General features: G+C 42.5%; 4 protein-coding genes across 7 annotated transcripts; 3 read left to right on the forward strand and 1 right to left on the reverse strand.

Moving 5' to 3' along the window:
* The first annotated feature begins 2,081 nt into the window (after positions 1-2,081).
* LOC111598706 (clavesin-1) lies at positions 2,082-6,325 on the forward strand. The gene is made up of 3 exons (XM_023314091.2): positions 2,082-2,416; positions 4,937-5,679; positions 5,741-6,325. Coding segments are annotated over exons 1-3 (999 nt in total). The 5' UTR covers positions 2,082-2,415; the 3' UTR covers positions 5,996-6,325.
* Positions 6,326-7,132: 807 nt separating this feature from the next.
* On the forward strand, positions 7,133-10,845 carry LOC111598704. Of its 2 annotated transcripts, XM_023314089.2 has the most exons (8): positions 7,133-7,398; positions 7,590-7,939; positions 8,670-8,965; positions 9,100-9,203; positions 9,263-9,407; positions 9,478-9,670; positions 9,783-9,952; positions 10,198-10,845. In XM_023314089.2, exons 3-8 carry the CDS (start codon positions 8,717-8,719, stop codon positions 10,813-10,815), a joined length of 1,479 nt encoding a protein of 492 aa, XP_023169857.2. In that variant the 5' UTR covers positions 7,133-7,398; positions 7,590-7,939; positions 8,670-8,716; the 3' UTR covers positions 10,816-10,845. The 2 variants fall into 2 exon arrangements, with proteins under 2 accessions (XP_023169857.2, XP_030081541.1); XM_030225681.1 differs by lacking the exon at positions 7,133-7,398 and having other exon boundaries at positions 7,578-7,939.
* A 402-nt stretch (positions 10,846-11,247) lies between these two features.
* On the forward strand, positions 11,248-19,616 carry LOC111598738. Of its 3 annotated transcripts, none has more exons than XM_023314132.2 (7): positions 11,248-11,512; positions 15,623-15,709; positions 16,672-16,970; positions 17,044-17,862; positions 17,915-18,496; positions 18,563-18,779; positions 18,837-19,616. In XM_023314132.2, exons 2-7 carry the CDS (start codon positions 15,647-15,649, stop codon positions 19,074-19,076), a joined length of 2,220 nt encoding a protein of 739 aa, XP_023169900.2. In that variant the 5' UTR covers positions 11,248-11,512; positions 15,623-15,646; the 3' UTR covers positions 19,077-19,616. The 3 variants fall into 3 exon arrangements, with proteins under 3 accessions (XP_023169900.2, XP_023169901.2, XP_023169902.2); XM_023314133.2 differs by having other exon boundaries at positions 11,248-11,497; XM_023314134.2 differs by lacking the exon at positions 11,248-11,512 and adding an exon at positions 15,051-15,119.
* A 77-nt stretch (positions 19,617-19,693) lies between these two features.
* LOC111598740 (protein odr-4 homolog) lies at positions 19,694-22,305 on the reverse strand. Its single transcript, XM_023314135.2, has 5 exons — positions 21,932-22,305; positions 21,645-21,819; positions 21,492-21,582; positions 21,301-21,426; positions 19,694-20,870 (listed from the first exon to the last, which is right to left on the reverse strand). Exons 1-5 carry the CDS (start codon positions 22,022-22,024, stop codon positions 19,880-19,882), a joined length of 1,476 nt encoding a protein of 491 aa, XP_023169903.1. The 5' UTR covers positions 22,025-22,305; the 3' UTR covers positions 19,694-19,879.
* Between the last annotated feature and the right edge of the window lie 660 nt (positions 22,306-22,965).

Below are 22,965 nucleotides of genomic sequence, written 5' to 3' on the forward strand. Positions count from 1 at the left end.
TAACGTGAAAACTGAGAAACATATTCATCAAATGAGCCCCTAGTTACAGATTAGTTTAACTACATATATACTGCATACATATAAACATATATATTTTTCATATATACATATAAATTATATATACACACACCACACACCCACACACATACACTAAAACTCATACAGCTAAAAAGTAAGAAACAAAATTGTTTGTGAGAAATGTTTTTGAAAGCAGCCCACGCAATGTCAACGTAATTAATTTATTAAAGCTGTAATTGTTTTTACAAAAGAAAAGTGACGATAACTTAACTCATTTAGTTATAAATTGCAAATTTTGTAAACAATCAGTGGATATTCATATGAAAGTTATGCATATGCAACAAAACAACATATGTGTATAAATATATATGTATATTTCGAATATCAAATATATATGAAGCATGGCGCTACAAGCTGTATATATATATATGCATATCAATATATATATATATATATATATATATATATGGTCCTAAATGTATGCTACAGAATGTTGCATATGCATAGCGAAAGCCCGATTTAAATCATTATGTTAATTTTAAGTTGTTCACTCTTTGGAAACGTATTATATATATTGTCGTACTATACTTATTTGATTTCGCTTATATATCATTATTAAAAATTCGTTTAAGAGATTTTTGTGTTACTCGTGATGAAACGACAAAACAAACAAACTGAAAACAAAACAAACAAGTGAATTGTGTAATATGTAAAATTGTGAGAAAAAAAATATTCAAATACGAAACTTAATAAATGTGATCGCAAAGTAAATGCCAATTGTATTTCATTGTTAATGTTTTTAGAATCAAAGGCGTAGCTTTGAGCTAATCAAAATATGTGTGTAAATTGATTGTAACATAATTCTTGACAAATGGAAAATGTATAACTTAAAGTTATTGTTTTAAATATGATTCTCCGGGTCATATAACTACGTCTGCTGGGCACATGGCAGAACGGAGCTTATACTATCTACTGGCTTCTTCAGCTTATCGACAATAATATATAACCACGCCCACTTGGACTGTTGCAATTAAGGAAACAACTATATCTGCCTCAACCTTTGAGCTAGTATAGCCATCGATCTTCAGATATCAGAAATATATATTATACGCAATCTGTTGCGCTCGACTTCTTTTGATTAAAGATGCAAGTCAAATTGCATAAAAAGAGCACACTCAAGGCTGACAAATGGGAATAACCCTGCGTTTATCTATTGTAATTAATCTAAAGTATTATATATTTTTTTATAAATTTAAAAATATCAGATAAATTTGTTATTGGCCACGTTTAGTTGCGCCAAGTGAAACGAAATGATGCATGAGCATATTTGAGGTACTTACTGAGGCAATGACATCAATGGACGGATCTGAGCAATTATTTGGCGATTATTTGAGCTTATTTTAAATGCAAATTGCAGAGTCCAAACGAAATAAAGCTCGTTATTAGCCAAGAACAAGTGTCAGCTACCTTTATCTAATAAATCTTGTTTACAAGAAGAGGCAGCATTGCACGTGTAGTAAAACTCTTAGAACATGTGGAAGCAGATTAGCTAAGTTTAATGCCTAATTAGTATGTCGTTTAGTACAGAGCTATAGGTTGCAAGACGGGTTAATGGAAGTGGCCTTTGATATGCCCAATTAGGAAATCGACGTAAAGCGTTGTAAGTGTAACTAAAACCTCCTAAGTGTTTTTAATAGATAATAACCGAGATATTTTTATGGCGTAAACAGATTTTTTCTATATATATGCAGGCAGAGCTATTTCTATGTATAATTTAAGCTGATGACAAATTTATGTTCTTATTATTGCTCAAATTATGTTAATGCATGGACGACGTACGTAGTTTGATTGTGTTTAGACTTAAGCACGCACGGGCGTATTCAGTGGGGGCTTATTGTTAATTTGGCCTTTGATGTCTAACCTGGTTAAAAATATAAAAAGCAAAATGATAGACCTCACGTCATCGTAGACCAGGAATAGAAAGGAGGAGTAGCTATATTTAAAGCAGTCGCATGCTCGGCCCACGGTGCGTTTCGGCTGCTCAGTCAGCCAATGTCACTCAACTCGCTGTATTGGCCGCCAGCTGCTCAAAAAGCCAATTGAGTGGAAGTGCGTTGAGCGCGGCTTAAATACGTTTTCAGTTACCCAAAAAGCGTCAGTTTCGCTCAAAGCGTCTCCACGTTCACAACGTTCGTCGTCGTCGTCGGCTGGGCAGAAAGAAGAAATAGTCAAGAGAAAAAGCAAATTTAATATATTTAACCTGGCCCATTGCAACGCCGCGTCGCACAAGTAAACCATATTTATATAAGTTTTTGGCGAAGTTGTGAAATCAAAGTGTTTTAGCCAAAACCAAAAACCAAAAGCCAAAAGCCAATCACTTTGAAACGGATTTCTAAAAGTGAGTTCATGTTGAATCAATTACATAATGGGGAAAGGATATGGACAAGACCAAAATCGCATCTACACATAAACAAAAAAATACAAATACGAGCAAATTCGAGCCGAAGAAAAACTTTCGCTTTCACCGAAGCGTCGCATGGCTTGAGCTTTCCTCAAGCTCCAGGCGAATCAGTATTTTCGATCATGCTGCGACGCCTGGGCGAGATCACATCATATATCAATGTAAAGTTCTAGGCATTTTTATGCTAGTTCTGAGCTTTCACTTTCGATATGGCTATACGAAATTTCTTTAAGTGTATTAATCGCTTATGTAATTTGGTGTTTCTGCATATCTGCGATCTGGTATTGGGCAATCGCAGCGGCGCGCCGCGCTTGCTCAACCGACAAGTCAATTAAAATTACGCGCTAGTTGGTAATACGTTATACGTTAACTTTTTGAATGTTAAGCCAAAGGCCCGTGAGGCAAGGCCAACGCCATTAAAAAAAAAGTAAATAAAACGTACGGCCAGAAGTGTATGCAATCAACGTCTATGAGACTGTTCAGTTATGAATACCCATATGTATATAGATACATGCGCGATGTTCATTGATATTCAATGGCGATCGCAATTTGGCAACTGCATTAACGGTCACACCATTGTGACCTCGCTGTGCGCACACCATTCGAATACAGACCCCCAAAAGAAGAGTCTACAAACATTTAACGTTTCATATACAATGTCCCTTGGGGTTTTTTATAGAGTTCCTAATCAATAAATGTTATGAATTCGTACAGTCGAACGTGTTGGGACTTGACAATTAACACTTTTGCTAATGTTTTGTGGGTTTTCTAATGATGGCGATTCATTAAGTTGCATTCTAATGATGCGCATTCAAGCTGCTTCTACGCTTAGCATTCATGTAAGCTCGAGTATTGTAAAAGGTTTCCCACTTGATTGACAAAGTGCTAAATATTAGTTTAGCTGCATTCGATATGTTAAGTGGGAGCTTACATCAATATCCGGCATGTGCGATGCGAGCTACAGTTTGAGTGAGTCGCAAGTCTATGGAGTTGAAAGCTTTGGCACAGCCACAAACTCGTTTGGAGTCTGTTTTCTTTCGCTCGCTTCCGCTCTTGCACTCTCACTCTCTCTCGCTCTCTCTCTGTCACTCGCTCGCTCACTCTTCTTTTTGGCTGCTGGCTTTTATGCTGTACTTTAGCTTTGTCAGATTTTACGCTATGATGTAACCACGAGGCTAATTGGTTTAGCGGATGCAGAGAAAGAGCGAACAAAAGAAAATACAAATTGCACGTCTCAAAGCTCAGCTTGAAATGTGCGCTCTGCTTCTGCTTCGGTTGCTGCTGCTGTCTCCTGTAGCGCATTGCATATGGTCATATGACCCAGAAACGCAATCGTCAATAACTACACACACACACACACACACACACACGCACACACCCATATGTACATAGGTATGTAAACTGGGCATAGTCAAAGCAGGGCATGTTACGAATTTCATTTTTTTGAACTGCCTCGGAGCCCCGCACTCTTTCTCGCAGCTCACATTGAAATCTGTGTGAAGGCCATGAAAGTGAAAAAAAAACATCAAATAAAACTTGATTTAACGTCGTCCACTGTTATGGCCATAGTTATGGGAGTCTGCTCATAAATAGTTTGTTGACCAAAAACGGTTCGTTTTCTTTCTTTCTGTGCTACGCCGAGCCAATTAATATGGCCATTATTGCTGTGCAGAGCCAACTTCAATTGGCCATGTTCAAGTGGCCACTGGCCAGTGACAGTGCCTGCAAGCAGTCGACAACTGCTGCAGGTGATATAATCTTCTGCTGCTGCGTTGCCTTAACTCTTCACTGACCTTCCAGCTAAATGGGTTTTTGAGCATGTAGAAATTTAAATAAGCGATCGTATGTTGTCTTCGAATCGGTGTTCATATGCAAAACGAACTGTCCCTTCATTTTGGGTCATGGTCAATGGACCGGTAGCTCGACAAAAACCAGCCAGCAGCCAGCAGCCAGTCACCTGTGGTTGTGGCAATTTCAGCCAGATGGAAATCAACAGCTCTCTTTTTAATCGATGCTTTGGTTTTTTCGAATTTGCCAACTCTGAAACTGATCAACATATGTAGATATATAGAGATACCGATGATGTTTTGACACTGACTAATGCTCAGCAGCTGAGCCCACGCAACATTGATTGCCACAAGCCACAACTTCAGCGCACAGACAAAGCCAATGACCCACGATCCAAGAAAAAATAAACTTGAATGCAGGTGGGCCTTAAGCGTCTGTGTGTGCTTGTGTGAGTGCTGGTTAATGTAGGTTAGTAAACAGTAGTTAAGGCCCAGAGTTCGATGAATTTTAGCATTTTAACAACGGCTTCTGTGGCTGACCAAGGCCAACCACACAATTATCTGCTGCATACACTACGTATACGTAATAAATCGTTTTTAGTTTCGTTGTTAATGCACATTAATTGGCTTACAGTGGGCATAATAAACATAATTGTATCTGTTCTTGCAGTGCTGGAAACTGAGGTGCTGCAACAACCCAAACTCGATGGACCCACATCCAATGACAAGGACTTCGATCCCTATGTGTGCTCTCTGAGCGCCGATTTGAAGGTGGTGGCCAAGGAGGAGCTGCACGAGGATGAGAACATACGGCGACAGGCGTTGGCCCAGTTTCGCGAGTGGATTGCCAAGCATCCGCACATCAAGAAGTGCCGCACGGATGCAATTTTCCTGCTGCGCTTTCTGCGCACCAAGAAATTCTCAGTGCCCGCAGCCTGCGAGATGCTCGAGCGCTATCTGACCATTCGCCAGCTGTTCCCCCAATGGTTCCAGAAACTGGACATCAATGATCCGGCCATTAATGAGATATTCGAGGCTGGCTATCTGGTGCCGCTGCCGCAGCGTGATTCGATGGGGCGTCAAGTGATCTTCTCGGTGGCCGCCAAGTTTGATCCCTACAAGTTCACATCGGTGCAGATGGCGCGCGTGCATAGCCTGATCTGTGAATCGCTGCTGGACGAAGAGGACTCTCAGGTGTCGGGCTATGTCTATGTGAACGACGAGAGCGGCATGAACATGGGCTTCGTTAGCCTCTGGTCGCTCACCGATCTGCGCAGCATCATGAAGTGCATCCAGAACTCGACGCCCATGCGCCACAAAGAGACCCATTTCGTGAATATACCCCACTATGCCAATCGCATCATTGAGCTGGGCGTGTCCATGCTCAGCGATAAGCTGAAGAAGCGCATCATTGTAAGTTAACGTACTGCCACAGACAGTTGTCAGTCATATTAAACGCTTCTACCTTCGACAGGTGCACAAGAACGTGGAGGCGCTGAAGACGAAAATGGATCCCGCTATTTTGCCGAAGGAATACGGCGGCACCGTGCCCATCGCCGAGATGATACGCGAGTTCAAGGCGAAGCTGCTGCAGCGTCGTGCGGCGATTCTCGCCCTGGACGACATGCAGATCGAGATCACCAAGGAGGCGGCCAACTTTGCGGGCAACGACGTGGGCGACATTGATGCCGGCGTCGTGGGTAGCTTTAGGAAACTGGAGGTGGACTAGTTGTAATATCCAGTTGGGCTTTAGATTAAGCTAGGCTAGGTCAGAATACCATTGAGACATTTGACAACCCACACACACACACACACACACGAAAGGCAATCAAAATTGTTTCGCCTTAAGGCAGCATAAACCCTAAATTATAAAAATACAATTATTTACGGCAGTGACTGCAGCATCAAATTGGGCACAGATACAGGTACCGGAAACTGAGCTTGTAGTCAAAAAGTTGTTGCTAGTTACACACACTCACACACACACATGTTTTCCATTCATGCACACCTCTAGTGTGTGCATGTCTGCTATTTAAATATATATACCTTGTTCAAATGACTGCCCTGGCTCTTTTAATTGTTTGCTATAAAGAACTCGTGTGTATTTCAGATTGCAGACGTTGCTCAAAGAGGTATGTACGCACACGTTTCTATTCCCAGAACATAGACATCTGGCAATTTATTGTATTATTATGACAAGAAATTCCATTAGCAAATGTTTAATGAATTTTGACAAGAAACCCAAATGAAAACTAAAGCTAAATTATCTATCTAGAGTTTGCAGCTCTATTTGATAATTATAGAAATCGAAATTAAGTTCGATATAGCATAATCATATTTTAAATATTGTTTTAAAGAATGAGAGAGAAATTTTGTCTATATATCTCTCTTAAGCTGCAGCAACTAAGAGCAGCTTTAGCCCAGTTATAATAGAGGCATTGAAAATGCAAATAATTTTTATTTTTCAACTTAAATAAGAGATCAATCGCAAAGTCAATCAATGGCTAAAGATACATCCCTCTTAAAAAGCAGTTAGTCTTGACCAAGTTATAGAAGCTTGACGCATAGGAGTGGCATTGGCTATAGACTTGGCATATTTATTTTTAACAGACATTTTGGCAAGACATTCAAATACTTGCTCTTCAAACTTAAAAGTAAATTATAGATAAAGACCAAATCAATTAACGTCAAACCAATTTTAATAAATTTATAGCAGTTAACAGCATAGGATGGGCATATATATTTTTTAATTATAATATATATCAAACTAAAATAGAAAAGAAAATAATTGTAGCATTTTAAATAAGAAATTTGCAATTAAAAATACTGAAAGAAAAGGCGCCAAGACCATAATGAAATCTAATCAAAATCGTTTCACTTTTGATCAAGTTATGAATAGCTTAACTACTCTAGAATTGGTAAGATTCATTGTTAAAAGAGTTGGGAACTCGACGACCCAGAACCTGTCGAACTCATTGTAGCGTATTAGAGAGTCGCGCAAGCTCTAGCTGAGTACTTTTGTTGTGCCCATAATTGTTGTTGCAAGGCGATAACGGTGACACAGACGACGACGGCGGTGAGAGAATCTTATTGCATTTTTGAGCAAGAAAGCGACGACAATCAAAGCTCGAGGTACGAAAGTTCATGTGTGTGTGTGTGTGTGTAAGTATGCTTGTACTCAATGTTTATGTGAGAGAATGTGTGTGTGTGTGCATGTACTTCTTCTGTGTGTACAAAGTTGCGAGAATGTGTGTCGGCATTATGATTGTGTATGGTTTATTATTATGACCGCATACGAAATAATTTCCAAGTTTACATTTCAGTTGAGCGTTGGATCAGCTGGAGAACAGAGAACGGAGAACGGATAACGCGAGCAGTGAGCAGTGAGCAGCGAGCGTGGAGTGGCTAGCGTTGATAGTTGATCGTTGATCATCTCGAGTTGTTAATTGTTGCGCTTTGTGACCGTGCTAAATGTTTCGCTTTGTGGCCCGGGCTTAGGCATGTCGACATCAGCTGCCGCCACCAGTTGTTGAGCAACTGCAGAACATAGACCGACACAGTTATTCTATATATACAAACATATGTATATAAAGTCTAACAAACGAGCTCTTCTTTAAACTCTATCTTTGACTTTCACGCCACTCCAGTGTATTCACAATTGTATTGATAAAGTGTAAGTGTGACAAGCGCCACGTGCGGAACGTTCTAACGGCATACGGGGGGTATGAGCAATATTAATAATGTTAGTCACCAGTCGTGTGTGCGTGTGTGTGTGTGTGTGTGTGTGTGTGTACTTTATTATGGGGTCAAAGACTTTTGGCCAAAATCAGCAGCTAATAAACAGCTCAGATTCTAAAGATATTGCCCGTATGCATATTGCATTCATTTGCATACGTTAAATACAAATATACGTATGTGTGCTTGTAAGTTAAACAACCTGCCAGATGCATATGGGCAGCTAATTGGCTACTGGGCACTTGCACGGCGCGAGCAGCTGCTCTCTGAGCACTGCATGAGAGCGCTGCCGCTATCAGACTGTGAGCATTTGGAGCGAGGCGAAAGCTTTGCCGCGAACAGCTGTTGGCGTGTAAGCTTCTCTGAACGCAGCTTTTAACTGGCTTGCGCTCGGAGCATGTGATAAGTGGAAGGCGCACTGGAAGTACACACACACACACGCATACATATATGCACCTACTTTAGTTAAAATTGAGAGTGTGGGAGAGAGCGAGAGAGCGCGTGTGTGCTTCAATTGAGCATGGGCGGTCGAAGTGGCGTTGGCGGCTCGCGTCTCCCGTTTAGCGTTTATCAATACGGAGTACGCGAGTCGTAGATAAGAACTCTGAAATCATTTATATAAATTGAATTATCACCTCTTTCCCTCGCACATTCATGGAAAAGCACAGAAGTCAGCGGTGCACTGCAGTTTAGCGGCTGCGTTAACTGGAACAACATGAACAAATTGCGAACTCTGCTGCCGGGGCAGCATGCCAAAGACGCTGCTCGCAATTCGGTCGCCCTGGAGCCGGAGATTGGCTTCCAGATCACCATCGAGACACATGACCCCAAGGAGGGCAGCGAGCAGAGCTTTGCCGCGTCTAACGGTTCGTCGGGAATGCCCGAGTTGAACGTGCACCTGATTGCGGCGCGACACCTGCCCTCCCTCTTCGGCTTCAAGATCGTGCAGGGCTATCTAATAAAGGTAATTAAAAGCTTTACGGTTTTAGCCTTTGATTGTATTTGTTTATTTAGAGTGGGAATGGAAACTTGTATGAAAAAATATTATATACTTGATATAGACTCTATAAATGTTATGGCATTTCTGTATTCTTACAGGTAAAACTGTTTCCCGGCACAAAGCGCTTGGACAGCAGCATTCAGACCAACACATGGCCCAAGTTCAACGAAAACTTCAAGTTTCCCTTAGTGCCAGATATTAAGTAGGTGCCCTTAGATGGCCTTAAAATCACAGCTACAAAGATCTCTTCTGTTCCAATAGACCATCCCTGAAGCATGGATCCGCCTTCTCCTCCAGACGCCAGGTGCAGAGACGCACAAGTGGCGACATTTCCGCACCTGATGAACTTTTTGCCGGCCAATTTGTGGTGTTTACTGTATATGCTCTGCTGGAGCTGCCTGCCGCCGTAAGTCAACAGTTTTCGTTGGTTTTGTCTAGTTTGTATCTATGTAGGTTAAACAAATAATGCCTTTCAGAGTTTCAATCGATTCAACAAGACCTATCGTTCCCTAAAAGATAAGAGCTCTACCTTCGTGCAGCGCCTCTCCTCGGGTGAAACCCAGACTGAAAATGGAGCAGCGCAAAAGAACGGAAAGAGCAAGAAGACCACAGAGAGTCCCAGGGATGCCATGCCGCCCCTAACAATTAGTGAATCACGTCGAAATATAGGTATATCTAATGTAGAATTATATGACTAATATTTAAAAAGAAGTTAAAGTGTTTGTATGCATATTATATATTAGTCGATGCCTCTATAAATATTTGATTTGATTCGTTTTAGGTTCCGTCACTTGCTATCTGGAGCCAAAGCTGTTCAAGCGCAATTCTCGCACCGGCTGCTATGCGACTGAGGAGCTCTGGCTGCCCATTAAAGATATAACCACAACGGTCTCAAAGACAACGCCCAGCAACAACAACAACAACAATAGCAGCAGCAGCAGCAGCAACAACGTAAGCTATCAAAACAGACAAGTTGACAGCCAGATTTGACCGAGAGTTGACTTAACTAAATTTCATATGTATGACACCCGAGTGTGGAGTGCATAACTTCATAACTTAAGCGAGTATAAAAGTTTAATTTGGACTAGTGAAAGTTGGCCAAAAGTAAATTGCGATGACTGCGTAACACAAGACAAATATATAAACACGACGAAAGCAAAGACTGACCCTTGACTCGCTGCTATTTGCTTTTACAGCTCACGAATGCGCCAAAGGGCGTGGTGGAGTTGGCGCTGGAGGTGCGCGATCTCAGCGAGAGCGACTCAACGGGCCCAGCGCAGGCCGCGGAGACGAAGGACATTCCCGTTGCAGCGGCACCAGGTGCCAACAATTGGCAGCGCATGAGAGCCGAGGTGAAGCGCAAGATGGGCATTAGCAATGTGGCAAATGGTGTGGGTGGTCCGCTCATGCTGCGGGTAACAACGGCGCGCATGCGCTGCTCCAACAAGGTCAAGGACGAGCTGGAGGCAACGGCCAGCGGCGGTGTCTATGTGAAGACCACTGTGTTCGAGCATGGCATCTATGTGGATGCCTGGAAGTCGCCCGTATTCTTTCCGTCACTATCCACCAAATGGGACGGCTCCGGCGGGGATGAGGCGACAATTTGTGTGCCGCTGCGTAGCGTGGACCAGCTGGAGAACATTGTGATACGCATTACGCTGGCCACGAAGCTGAAAATGGCCAAGAAACTGGTGTTGGGCACGGTTCTAGTCAGCGGCGCAGACAATGCCTCCGAATCGGGCATGGAGCAACTGCGTCTGCTGAGCGATTCCCCACTCAACGAGCGCGTGGCCACGTGGCACTGCTATCACTAGCTAAGCTACCCAATTTTAAGACTAGTTCCAAATTGTAGTTTGTTTTTAGCTATATGATTAAATTGATATGCTCAACTTTGTGTTAATGAAATAGTTTATGGATTCTCCGTTAAGCGCTGTTTATGGCCATGGCCATATTGAGGGACTGGCTACGGAACCAGGTCGACGCTCTGAGCCATTTCATGCTCAGGGGTTTTCACACTTTTTGCGCAGTATTCCCAAACCGACGACCGATGAGCAACGTCTGCGGCCCACTGTGCGAGCGCTAAAAACTGTCTGAGTGTGAGTTGCATGTGTGCGCCTCTGTGTGTGTGTGTGTGTGTGTGTGTTTGTGTTTGCGAGGAAAATAGTCGCTGGCAGCATCGAACGCAACGTTTGAAGCGCTCGGCGTTGGCGTTCAGTTCTCGAGAAGACGGCGTCGCGATCGGTTGTGTGTGTGTGCGTGCTTTATTTGGGCAGCGAGGCTGAAGCTGTAGCGAGTTGTTGGTCTATATATGAAAATTCAACCAATGTAAAAATATATCAAAAATATTTAAAAGCCACAAAACCGAATTCGAAGCGTGCGAAACTAAAAAGATTCAAAAAAAAAGTTCAAAAATAAAGCTAAAAACTTTGCAAATTTTTGGCGGCAGTTTTCCCGTTTTTTTTTGTTGTCAATTGGCTCAGCGCACCCTGTTTGCAGGTACACATTGGCCAGGTAACCGGCAGGCAGCCTTAGCCTCTAATTGATAGGCGCCTTTCATTTGATTAGCATGCAAATAATAGCAATAATAGATCATTAAACGTGCGCGCAAACCAACAAATTGTTCAATTGAATAGCGATCAAAATCGCAGCGCCAATATAAAGATGCGGCCTTAAATAGATGTCGTCATTCCATTTCATTGAGTTGACGGATATATGTATATATTTATAAATTGATATACACATGCGGCTATGCATGTATGCATGTATGTGTGTGTGTCTGTTTACATATGTCCCAAGTGCAGCGCCAGTTATGATTGCAACAACAGTTTCATTCATAATAAAAAACAATATGCAAAAACACACACACACACACACATACATGCACACACATGTATATAGAAGATGTGTGCATTAAGCGCATGTGTTATAAATATGTTGCCTGGGCGGCTATACAGGGGGTGGCGACGCATTTAATGTGGCATCTTAGCGATTGCAGCGACAGCGGCGCCGAATCATGATTTATGGCCAACAACATCCGCCTTATATACTTACACAGCCACAAATACATAAATACATAAATAGTTGTGTCACCCGTAGTGTATCTAGTGTATTTACTAAAGGAATCGAATACCGAATCGAATTCGAACTCGAACTCGAATATAAACAAGTAAACAAAGTGCAACTTCGAGTTGACAACTGCTCAACTTCCGTTCTTTGACTTTTCCATTGACTGCAGCTATTAAATTCGAATTCGATTTCGAATTCTTATTAGAATTCGAATAACATTGAGTTTATTTCTCTTTCTGTAAACACGCGACTAATAAATAAACTGCAGTCGCGACTTGACAACTGCACAACTTCCGTTGCGGCTGCCCATCTGCACATAAGTAGCAGCTGCGTGTGTGTGTGTGAGTGTGGACACATATAGTAAGACGAGAACTGCCCACGAACACAGCAACCGCTGCCCACTCGAGACATAAACAACAACAAACCCCACATACTAAAAAAGACACAGTAGCGGCGATTCGGCTGACTATTTTTTGTATTTTTCGTAAGCGTCATTAAAATTGCATTTCGTTGAACTGGCGCCCCGCTGTGCCGCCGGTCCCCCCCGCCATTGGCTGCCACGGGCGGCTGTGCCAGACTTGGCGGCTGCTTCTAGTGGCAGGTGGTGCAGCCGATTCCGTTGACTATCGAGCATTTAACTAACGCGCTGCTGCTACTGTTTTTTCTCATTTTTATTTTTGTTTTTGTTTTTTCGCTTTTGGCTTTGCGTAAATTTTCATTCATGAAAAGCTCATTCGAGCGAGAGTGAGCTGGCTGCGTGTATGCGACTAGCTGATGCGCTTTGGATTATATATATTAATAATTATATATTATTTGGCAAGTAGTTGTTCAGTTAGCGAATGATTGGGATTGATTTATAAATTGTTAAGCTAATGAAAATCGCAAAGAAGGGCGAACAAATGTTATTTAAGGAAATTGTTAAAGAGGAATATATATGGGGAAGGAATGTAAAGTAGGGAGAGAGACAGAGAGTAAGAGAGAGAGAGAGAGAGAGAGAGAGAGAGAGAGAGAACGAAGCAGACAGACAGAGAGAGAAATATAGAGAGGATTAGAGAGAATGAAAAAGGAGAAAAATAAAATTTTAAAAGCAGATAGAGACGAAGTAAGAAAGAGAAGGATATGCATGTAAAAGAGAGAGAGAGAACCAGCTTAATATATTTAAGCATTACCCAAACTTTTATCAATACATATCACATTTAACATGCCCAAACAGTCGTAGCTACCCTATGCTTTCCTCAATCGTAATCAAACTAACTGAGGGCACAACAAGTGGTGTCAACTTGTCCACAATCTCCGTTCTTTTAAGCCCGATGACGACATGTCAGGGAATTTGGCAAATATTTTTCATTGTTAATCTCGCAAAATTGTAACATTTTAATCCCACTTAGTCTAGGTGGGGTATTCAGAGGTGGGCGCTGTTGTATAAAATGACGAACGGTTTGTTTACACGACGGCTGCTCATCCGCGTCTGCGTCGCCAGCGAGTGCTGCTGCTGCTGCTGCTGCTGCGGGTGTTTTGCGGTCGCGCTGCGTTCTAAATTAAGAAGAGCCGTTTTTTATGTGCATAGCTACATACATATTAAATATGTACATACAAACATACATAGATAGATAGATAGGCATGTCGTCAGGTGTTTAAGAATAGTTTTCTAGTGGTGTTTTTTCTGATAATGCTGAATATTCCCCACACACATGCACACACATACACACACACACACACATACTCACGCACAAAATAATAAAGTGCTGCTCTGTTACTCAACCTTAAATTATGAGATCGCTGCACATATGAGATGGACGAGCTGACAGATACATAAGCATGTTTGGACCGCCAATTAAAAAATGAACCCGTAAACTATGTTCTGTTATTTATGATCCACACATTTTCACTCTATGCAAGTATTATTTGATTTAGTGAAAATCGCATAGAAGGGCGAAGAAACTTTAAAGCGAGGGTTAACGACTAGCGGGAGATCGACATGGGAAGAGATTGAGAAAAAGAAAGCTGGAGCAAGGCAGAAAGTGTTGGCTATAGAGCGATAGAGGAAAATAAGTTCTTTCTAGAGAAATCAAGTAACAGATGGAAAAAGTGCAAAAGGGTATGGAGTTGGAGATGAAGTTTGGAATATAGAATTACTGGAAAGAAAACGATATATTAGTGGCATTTACAGAGTATGAAGTAACATAACAATAAATTCCTTCAGCAGAAATCAGACTTATTTCGCTTAATTTGATATTAAAGGCTTTGGTCAAAATCCTTGAAAAAGTCATTTATCGTGAGAGGAATTCAGGTGTAACAAGCAGGAAATACTCCATGCCTTGAAGGTAGCAAGTGGACTTGCTGAATATGATAAATGATAAAGCAGCTTTTAACGCCCTGCTGTGGAATTTCCAATGCGATACGCTCACATTTCTATTGTTTAGCTGAAATGTACTATGTGTATATAGCCAGCATCTATTTATCGATTGCACATTGACACATGAATGGCTCGTTCATGGATTTTATGGTCATTATAGTGGGGAGTGGGGAGTGGGGCGAACAGCAGAACTGTGAAGCACGATTGTTTTAGCCAGCCGGGCAGGGCAGGCTGTCTGTCTGTGTGTCTCTCCCTAGTGCCACTTGGATGCACGTGTCGCCATAAAGGGCCAGGCAACCCGTTACCATATACGCTAGCGGCCAAGATTCAGATCAAGTATATGAATGCATGTGCAGGCAAGAGAGATGTGATTGAGCATGGGCATCTGAAACTGAGGCTGAATCTGAATCTGAATCTGAATCTGAATCTGAATCTGAATTTGGTAAGCATTCAGTATTCAGTTTTCAGCATTCAGCATTCCGCATTCACTATTGACGTAAGATCGATTGTACTTGCTTTTATAAAAAAAACAAAAAAAAAAAAAAACACAAAAAATATACATTGTTTTTTGGCATTTACCAAGTGCTTCTGTTGCCACTTTAAATTCCTCTGTGTAACGCAAAGTCGATTTTAATGGCGAACTTTGGCTCGGGTCCGGCAATGTTGCTTTTGATTTTTTATAAATAATGAATTTATGTATGTTTTTGATTTTTGTTTGCTGCCTGCTTGTAATTACATGTACATGAACATGTAGCTAATTAATTTCACTTTTATTTCATTTTCATTTGATCTGCTGCCCACGCGCTCGATTGCCGTTTGCTAAGGTCTCTTGCAAGTTCAAATATTTGCTTTGTAGTTGCGTCAATCTGCTCTGCAAAGCGAAATAAAATATAGACAAAAATCAGAGAAAAAATAAACTATTTCGGAATTGTTGAATTGTGCGTAGAGCGACGATTGTGTCTACCTCTGTTGTACTTTGTGCTCAAATGAGTCGATTAGTTGAGCCAAATTAAACAAGTTAATTGCCTCGAAAGAGCATTTGCGAATCTCTCATAGGCGACAGCATTGGATCTACAAATGGCTCATTGCGAATTTAGTATATTGCCCCATCCTTAGGCCACTCAGAGAAATTAGATTAAATTTTAATTTGGCATGACTCAACATTTATATAATTCAATATTTAACTTTATTATTCACAGAGAGAATACCCCCAATCTACGGGAATGCGCCTAATTTGCAGCTTTATCAAATGGCTGGCGCTGCTGCAGCTGCTGGCTCCCTGTCAGGTGGGTTTGATTAGTTTTTTATTAATGATATTATATATACATAAATGATTGGCCTCTCCCACTTGACACACACAGACAAACACATACACCTATATATAATGATGTCAATCGACAACAATTCCCTCGACAATTTGTCGATTGACTGCGACTGTGAATAATTAACAAATTTGTTTAAGCAGTGCGACAACAATTATCTGTGGCCAAATAAAGCCAGGCCATTGTGACCTTTTCCGCAGTCGTTGATATAGTTGACATGACCCCGGACAACGTAACGGTAAACATATGCCCTTGAATCATTTTGCGTACAGCTCGTATTTCCGCTTGATTGCATTTGTTAGTGTCACAGTTAGACAGTTACTTAAGCGCCACAAAGTGGGTTTTGACTGCCGAATATGTCTCAACTAGGGCTGATTTAGTGGTGACAGTCAAACGGAATTCCAGGTGCAACCTTGTGGAGCCAACTGTAAGATGTGTATATGCAGCCAGTTCCTTCCATTGGCGATCTACCGCAGCAGTAACGACTGAGCCAAGTCCTATGCTGGTGGTGGTGGTGGTGGTGTTGGAGGCGTTTGGCTGACGTCGAAACCTATTTTGGATAGGAACGAGACAGGAAGAAGGGATATGCCAGCCGACGCTGGCAAAGCGAAATTGATGTTATTTTTAGCGATGAGGCAGTGGGGAATGTCTTCGAACTGGAAGCATAACTGCAACAGTCTGAGCAGACGAGAGCAATGACACCTCAAACGAAATGCAGCCCCTGCAACACACACACACACACACACATGTATATATATTTATGCGCTCTGATTTATCCACTGTGATAAAAGTGTGTGTGTGTGTGTGTGTGTGTGTGTGGTGCAGCGAGCGTTGGCAGACAGATTGAAATGTTGGCGACTCTTTTCAATGTTTGATTTCGGAGCCGGCTTTCGCTAATTTGTCTTTGTACATTCGTTTCTTGACAGAGTGGACACGTGCAGGAGGCCAAGCGTCACCTACGCGCCGAGCTCCACGACGTCTTGGGCCATCCCAGCTACTATGGCAGCCACTGGCACAACGGGCATCGGGTGCACAGGCTGCGCATGGCGCACGCTCATCAGAGATGGACTGGCCGACGGCGTTCGATCAATCATCATCATCCCTTCAGCCGCTGGTCACAGTGGACAACGTGCGATGAGGATTGCATCAGGCGGCGCGAACGCTTCTGCAAGGCCAAGCGAAAATGTGGACACACGAAGCACGTGGAGCAGCACAAGTGTTTGCAGTGAGTGCTAATTGTGGTTGACAGAAAGTAAAAGTGGCATCAATTTACCGCACATATTTATGTTGCCTTGCAGTTGTCATCCGGCAGTTAAGTGGCATGCAACAAGCAATTTGCAACAGCACAATTTTCCGCAGCATTATCCCAATCCACCAGCAATTGTTATAAATGCTGCAGCAGCTGCAGCGAGTGGGCCGCCCTATCAGCCGCATCCAACAGCAGCATATGCCCCACCACCGCCCCAGGCACATCCTCAGCCGCATCCACAGCCATATCCGGAACCACATCCCCAGCCACATGCTCCGCCCGAGTTACAGCCTCACCCATATCCTCAACCGCATCCTCTGCCTGATCCCTATCCCGTTTCAGATGAGGACTCTGTTGAGATAGTGCATCGAAAGCCTCCAAATTTTTCATCAATTGAATCCAGTATAGAGGAGGAGGAGGAGGAGCAAGGTGAAGAGCAGCCGCCTTTCCATGAAGATGATGGCGACTTCTTTGTGCTGAAGCGACATCGACGCAGGCAGAGACCAGGACACGGCTCGCAGCACAATTCCAAGCAGAGGAACAGACAAAAGCCCAAATTTGATTACATTGATGACGATTTTGAGGACTATGTGGAAGGCAAATCCTTAAAGCTTAGGCAACGTTCCTTGGGCAGTGTTGACAATGGTGGTATAGAAGGCGATATATTTCAGTACGAGGATTTCGATTTCGAGCCGGAAACCCAATACCCAGACTCGGAAGAGTATACGGATGCGCGTAACATGAGCTGGCAGCCGCCGCCAAAGGAGCGCAATACGCCAGATGGATTGACGCCGCGTCACAGACGCCTCTACTCCAAGTGGAGTCGCTGGACCAAGTGCTCACCAAAGTGCACCACGAGGCGCTATAAGTAAGTGCTGTCCATCCTTCTACTCCTTCATCTAAGGTAAACCCTTTTGCAGAAAGTGCCGCATCAGCGAGCAGTGTGGACGCGAGGTGCTGCGAGAGATCGCCTACTGTTACACAGAGAACAGTTTCTGCCAGCAGTGGCTGCAGGCCCAAGTCCAGAAAACGCCTGCCTATGAATCCAGACCTGGTCCAATTACGGCCATGCGGCGTATGCACGCGGAACCAGGCTCTGGAGCACTGAGTCGAAACGAGGTCAATGTCATTATGAGCGGCAAGGGCTATCGGGGACCGGAGTACGCTCCGCTCAAGCTGCAGTGTGGGCTGGTGCGCACTGGCCACCGCAACATGTACAACTTGCTGAAAATCATAGGCGGCAAGGCTGCACGCAAAGGTGAGTGGCCCTGGCAGGTGGCCATCTTCAATCGGTTCAAGGAGGCCTTCTGCGGTGGCACTCTAATCGCACCGCTCTGGGTGCTGACCGCCGCTCACTGTGTGCGCAAGGTGCTCTACGTGCGCTTCGGAGAGCACAATCTGGACTATGAGGATGGCACCGAGGTGCAGCTGCGCGTACTCAAGAGCTATAAGCATCCGAGCTTCGACAAGCGCACCGTGGACAGCGATGTCGCCCTGTTGCGGTAAGCAAGCCACTGGCTCTTCAATATATAAATTTATATATATATTTACTCGATATTCTATGGCAGTCTACCCAAGCCGGTTAATGCCACTAGTTGGATTGGCTACTCCTGCTTGCCGCGCCCTTATCAGCCGCTGCCCAAGAATGTGGACTGCACAGTCATTGGCTGGGGCAAGAGGCGCAACCGTGATGTGGTGGGCACCAGCGTCCTGCATCAGGCGGATGTACCCATTATACCCATGGAGAACTGTCGCAGCGTCTATCATGACTATACCATAACGAAGGTGAGCCTCTAGCTTCGGAACTTGTACTAAATCCACTTAATCTGTGAATACTCTTAGAACATGTTCTGTGCTGGGCATCGTCGTGGTCGCATCGACACCTGTGCAGGTGACTCGGGCGGTCCGCTGCTGTGTCGCGACTCTACCAAAGCGAATCATCCCTGGACCATCTTCGGCATCACCTCTTTTGGCGACGGCTGCGCCAAGCGCAATAAGTTCGGCATCTATGCCAAGGTGCCCAACTACGTGGATTGGGTCTGGTCGGTGGTCAACTGCAATGGCAACTGCAAGTTGCACTAGTTTGGATGATCGTGATTCGTTAATCCTTGCCAACATAGTTATATTCAATTAGCCAGTAAGTCGTTATGTTTCAGAGGCTGTGAGATACTTATTAACTTTTAAGCCCACAAGCTGGGCCAACTCATTCTGTAAATACAATTAGGCACTCATTTAAGTCACGTTTGAATGTTTTCTTTTCTCTAACTAAATATAATTTATTTATTATCTCGACTTTATATAAAGCCTAGATTAATGTGAAACAGAATTGAGTGCAGTTTGTGATTTCTATAGAAAATTCTGTTTAAATTGTTACTAAACAGAGACACTCTTTTAGAATGCAAGCAACAGGCGTGTTTACTGCAACAAAATATTTCATGTTTATTATCGGATTCACGTGTAGTATGTATCCGAACAATTGGTGCTATTGTTGGTCTGCAATTTCTGGGAAATCAGATATGGAAAACAACCTTTTAACCTGCGGGTATATATCAATTCGAATAAAAATAACAAATGGGAGAGTCACAAATCAAAGGTACGCATCACATATAGTAATACCCTATACAAGGTTTATTCTGCATTAGTTTAGTTTATTACATTAGTATTAAATGCTGCCCGTTCAGGCTTTAATAATATAACTATTTAACGGGACATTTTTACATTTATTCTACTACAAGTAAGAGTACACCTTGGTTTATAATATAATAATAAAAAACCATCACAAGATTTATGTTATGCCATGTATAAATGGATTGGGTTGTGTGTATGTGTAAAGGTGTAAAGGTTAGTCGAACATGCAACCAATAGCCAGCTTTTAGCTGCCTGCACTATCCGCTCATTGCGTAATGGAGAGCCATCGAGGCAAGCAGCACTAAGAGAGCCACCGCAATGCCAACCATATAGAGACTACGCGACAATTCGCGCTTTGGCATTGTGCTAGTCAATCTGAGTGAGTCCTCTACTTCGGTGTCTGTTGATGTAGAATTAAAATTCACATCATCTGGCAGGCCCTCAGCATCCAGATAAATTGTCTCCGGATCCAGCTCAACATCAAGTACTTGCTTGGCTTGAGATACAACCACAGTGGGCGCTTCACCACGGAACAAATACTCGGAGAACTGAACCGAGTTACTTGATGTATTGCCACCATCCGAGGGTATGGCGAAGAACACGCGTCTCGGTGGTTCGCTTATGTAGACCGCCTCGTTGCTAATATGCGGATCGGTCAGTCCATCGCAGTAGACCTGAATCCGAGTGATCAATGAGCGCAGCACGTCGTCGCGCAGGTAACGCTTCACGTCTGCCATGCTGTTTCGTGGGTTGCAGTAAATTCGTGAGAAGATCATTCCGCTCATGCGCAGAGTCCCACTGAACTCCCGAACTTTTATATCTATCGGATTGTTCACCTGACACTTGACAGGCATTATAATGTTGGCTCTTATGACGCCTCCATTGGAACTATCAATGGCTGATAGTAGATGTAACGTAGATGCAGTCGCAGATACCGGCGTGTTGGCTGCACTTCCGGCTGAAGTGGTCGAGTTCGTTTTAAGCTTATCATCCTTAAGTTTTTTCTTTTTAATATACGTCTGCAAGTCCATTGCGTCGTCAACCAATTCGTTTTGCAGGAATACCTCGCTGGCGATCAGATATTTGCGAATCGTAGATATAATGTTTTGAAACTGTTCTTCAATGTTAATGCGCCTGGTGGTATCTACAATGGGTATGACGTCTTCCAAGTCGTAATTGCACTCAAATTGAATCCACTCAAATGGTTTCTCAACAAAGCGGTAGTCCATGCTCGAAAAGGTGCCGCCACTGAAGGGGGATTAGAGATATTGAAATATATTAATAAAGTAGTTCAGGGCACTGACTGGCAAAGCTCTACGAATATACAACATACATATGTATCTAGAGATAAACCGAAACATGTAAAATGCAATCCATAAAAAAGTCGTACAGCTACGAAAATTAACTATGATATACGAAAAACATACGCCAGATATGGCCGTAAAACATTCAAAAGAGATGTGTAAGTACTTGAGTTTCAACATTTGTTATTTACCATATGATGCATTTAATGTTTGCCGTAAAATACGTTTTTTTGCAATGTCTATTTTAAGCAGGTGGCCAACAAGATAATTGATAAAGAAAAGATACATAAGTCAACAGTAACAGTTCAGTGACAACCTAACCCGACCCGATTAGATTTCGATATATATCCACAGATATTAATATTCTCACTTACTTTCCGTAGGTATAGTTTTTGCAGAGCAGAGTTTTATCGGCCAAAGAGTAGGATAGGAATATGAAGTCAGTTTGTGCCAAGTCTGTGGTGTAGACTCCAAAGGAGTTGTTGCTCTTGAGCAGTAAGCTAAAGAAATACGAGGTGAGATATGTACATTAAATTCGCTGTATTTAGTTGATTTAGACACTCACTCGTATACATCGGAAAACACTTTTTTGGCATTCTTAAACTCTTCGCTGCGTTCGTTGGCTACATCAGGACGCACCGAAGCAATGAATATACCTGGAATTTAGAGACGTGCATGTAAAATGGAGTGTATTACAATCGATATCACCACTGCCTACCTATGACATCGAAGGATCCGGGACACATTTTACTGGCGCTCAGCCATTGGGAGGCCAGAGCCTGGGAGTTGATGTCGCGTATTGTTAATCGCACGTCGGTCAAATCCTCCAGGTCGGCATCTTCCTCGCTGTTGCGGGCCAGGTGAACAACAATGCTTTTGCAGACATCTGCTTGCTGAAAATTGGGGAGCGGTCAGACAAACATATATATGTATATAAATGCATGCTGTCAACAAAATAAACCTACGTGGCGACGGTCGGAGCAGCAGGAGCATACTTGTACTTACGTGACCAACGATAATTCCGTACGTGAAACTGTGTTCCTGAGCGCACTTTTCCAGATAGAGCTCATCGGATTTGCTCAAAAGCACTGTGCGCATTATATATTTTTAATTTTTTCAACAATACTAAATTTTTTAGCACTTCTGGGCTGACTTTAATGTTGATGATATACGACTATCGATATTACTATTTTATGATATCATGTCAAGCGACGCTATCGATGTTTCCGTTTAACGATAGTTTCGTTCACTCTTAGGGATGAGAGTGTGAGTATGTTTTGGCGCTCAATTAAAATTTAAAAATACACTCTGAATTATATTCTAACAGGTGTTTTGTAGCAGGTGCAATTTATATCAAAAATAAAATGTAAAGCTAAAAGAGTGATGAATCTTGTTATTGAAGGGAATAGTTAAAAGATGTTTCTAAAGATTATTTTGATCAACATAACGACCCCAAAAAAGAATTTAGTTCTTACTTTTATATATCAAAGTTAATATGAATGAAGTGAATATCGTCTTTACTTGACTTAAAATGCTTTGCATAGTTGTACTTACACAACTATGCCTTACAATCACATCTGCTCTCAATTAAGATAAATGTGACAGAAATTGAAGCAAAATGGATTTTAAATTAAGAACTGCACCTTAAATTTAATGATAATTGCTTCTGCTGCATAAAAGCGTATTTATTAATGATTTCAATAATCGAGATGCACAGCTGTTTTAATTTTTCATTTAATTGCATTAAGATACAAGAGGAATCTCTGCATCTCCATGTCATGCACTCCCTTCCAGCTGAGGGTTTCCACTTTCGAGCGCTTGAATTAAGTCAGCAACCTTATTACTCTGCAATGATTGCTTGCTCGAGGAGCACGACGATCTGCATATTCGTATATATATATGTGTGTGGGTATGTGTGTTAATATATGTGCCACCCAAATGGTCAAGTGTTTTGTGGATTATGGCGAACGGACGCGATCGGTAATCGAATTAGGTAAACAAACACTCAATAAAGCGAGTGTTCGTTGTGCATATGCATA

This window comes from Drosophila hydei, unplaced genomic scaffold (assembly GCF_003285905.1).
Source record: "Drosophila hydei strain 15085-1641.00,03,60 unplaced genomic scaffold, DhydRS2 tig00008135-arrow-pilon, whole genome shotgun sequence".
NCBI lineage: Eukaryota > Metazoa > Arthropoda > Insecta > Diptera > Drosophilidae > Drosophila > Drosophila hydei.

Excerpts from the sequence above, each read along its gene's own strand:
- LOC111598706 (XM_023314091.2), top strand. Across the intron at positions 5,680-5,740 it reads AGCTGAAGAAGCGCATCATT|GTGCACAAGAACGTGGAGGC; the intron begins GTAAGTTAACGT and ends TACCTTCGACAG.
- LOC111598704 (XM_023314089.2), top strand. The coding sequence starts at position 8,717 with ATGAACAAATTGCGAACTCTGCTGCCGGGGCAGCATGCCAAAGACGCT. Across the intron at positions 8,966-9,099 it reads TGCAGGGCTATCTAATAAAG|GTAAAACTGTTTCCCGGCAC; the intron begins GTAATTAAAAGC and ends GTATTCTTACAG. Across the intron at positions 9,671-9,782 it reads TGAATCACGTCGAAATATAG|GTTCCGTCACTTGCTATCTG; the intron begins GTATATCTAATG and ends GATTCGTTTTAG.
- LOC111598738 (XM_023314132.2), top strand. The coding sequence starts at position 15,647 with ATGCGCCTAATTTGCAGCTTTATCAAATGGCTGGCGCTGCTGCAGCTG. Across the intron at positions 16,971-17,043 it reads GAGCAGCACAAGTGTTTGCA|TTGTCATCCGGCAGTTAAGT; the intron begins GTGAGTGCTAAT and ends GTTGCCTTGCAG. Across the intron at positions 18,497-18,562 it reads AGCGATGTCGCCCTGTTGCG|TCTACCCAAGCCGGTTAATG; the intron begins GTAAGCAAGCCA and ends ATTCTATGGCAG.
- LOC111598740 (XM_023314135.2), bottom strand. The coding sequence starts at position 22,024 with ATGCGCACAGTGCTTTTGAGCAAATCCGATGAGCTCTATCTGGAAAAG. Across the intron at positions 21,820-21,931 it reads ACGGAATTATCGTTGGTCAC|CAAGCAGATGTCTGCAAAAG; the intron begins GTAAGTACAAGT and ends CCCAATTTTCAG. Across the intron at positions 21,427-21,491 it reads GTGTTTTCCGATGTATACGA|CTTACTGCTCAAGAGCAACA; the intron begins GTGAGTGTCTAA and ends GTATTTCTTTAG.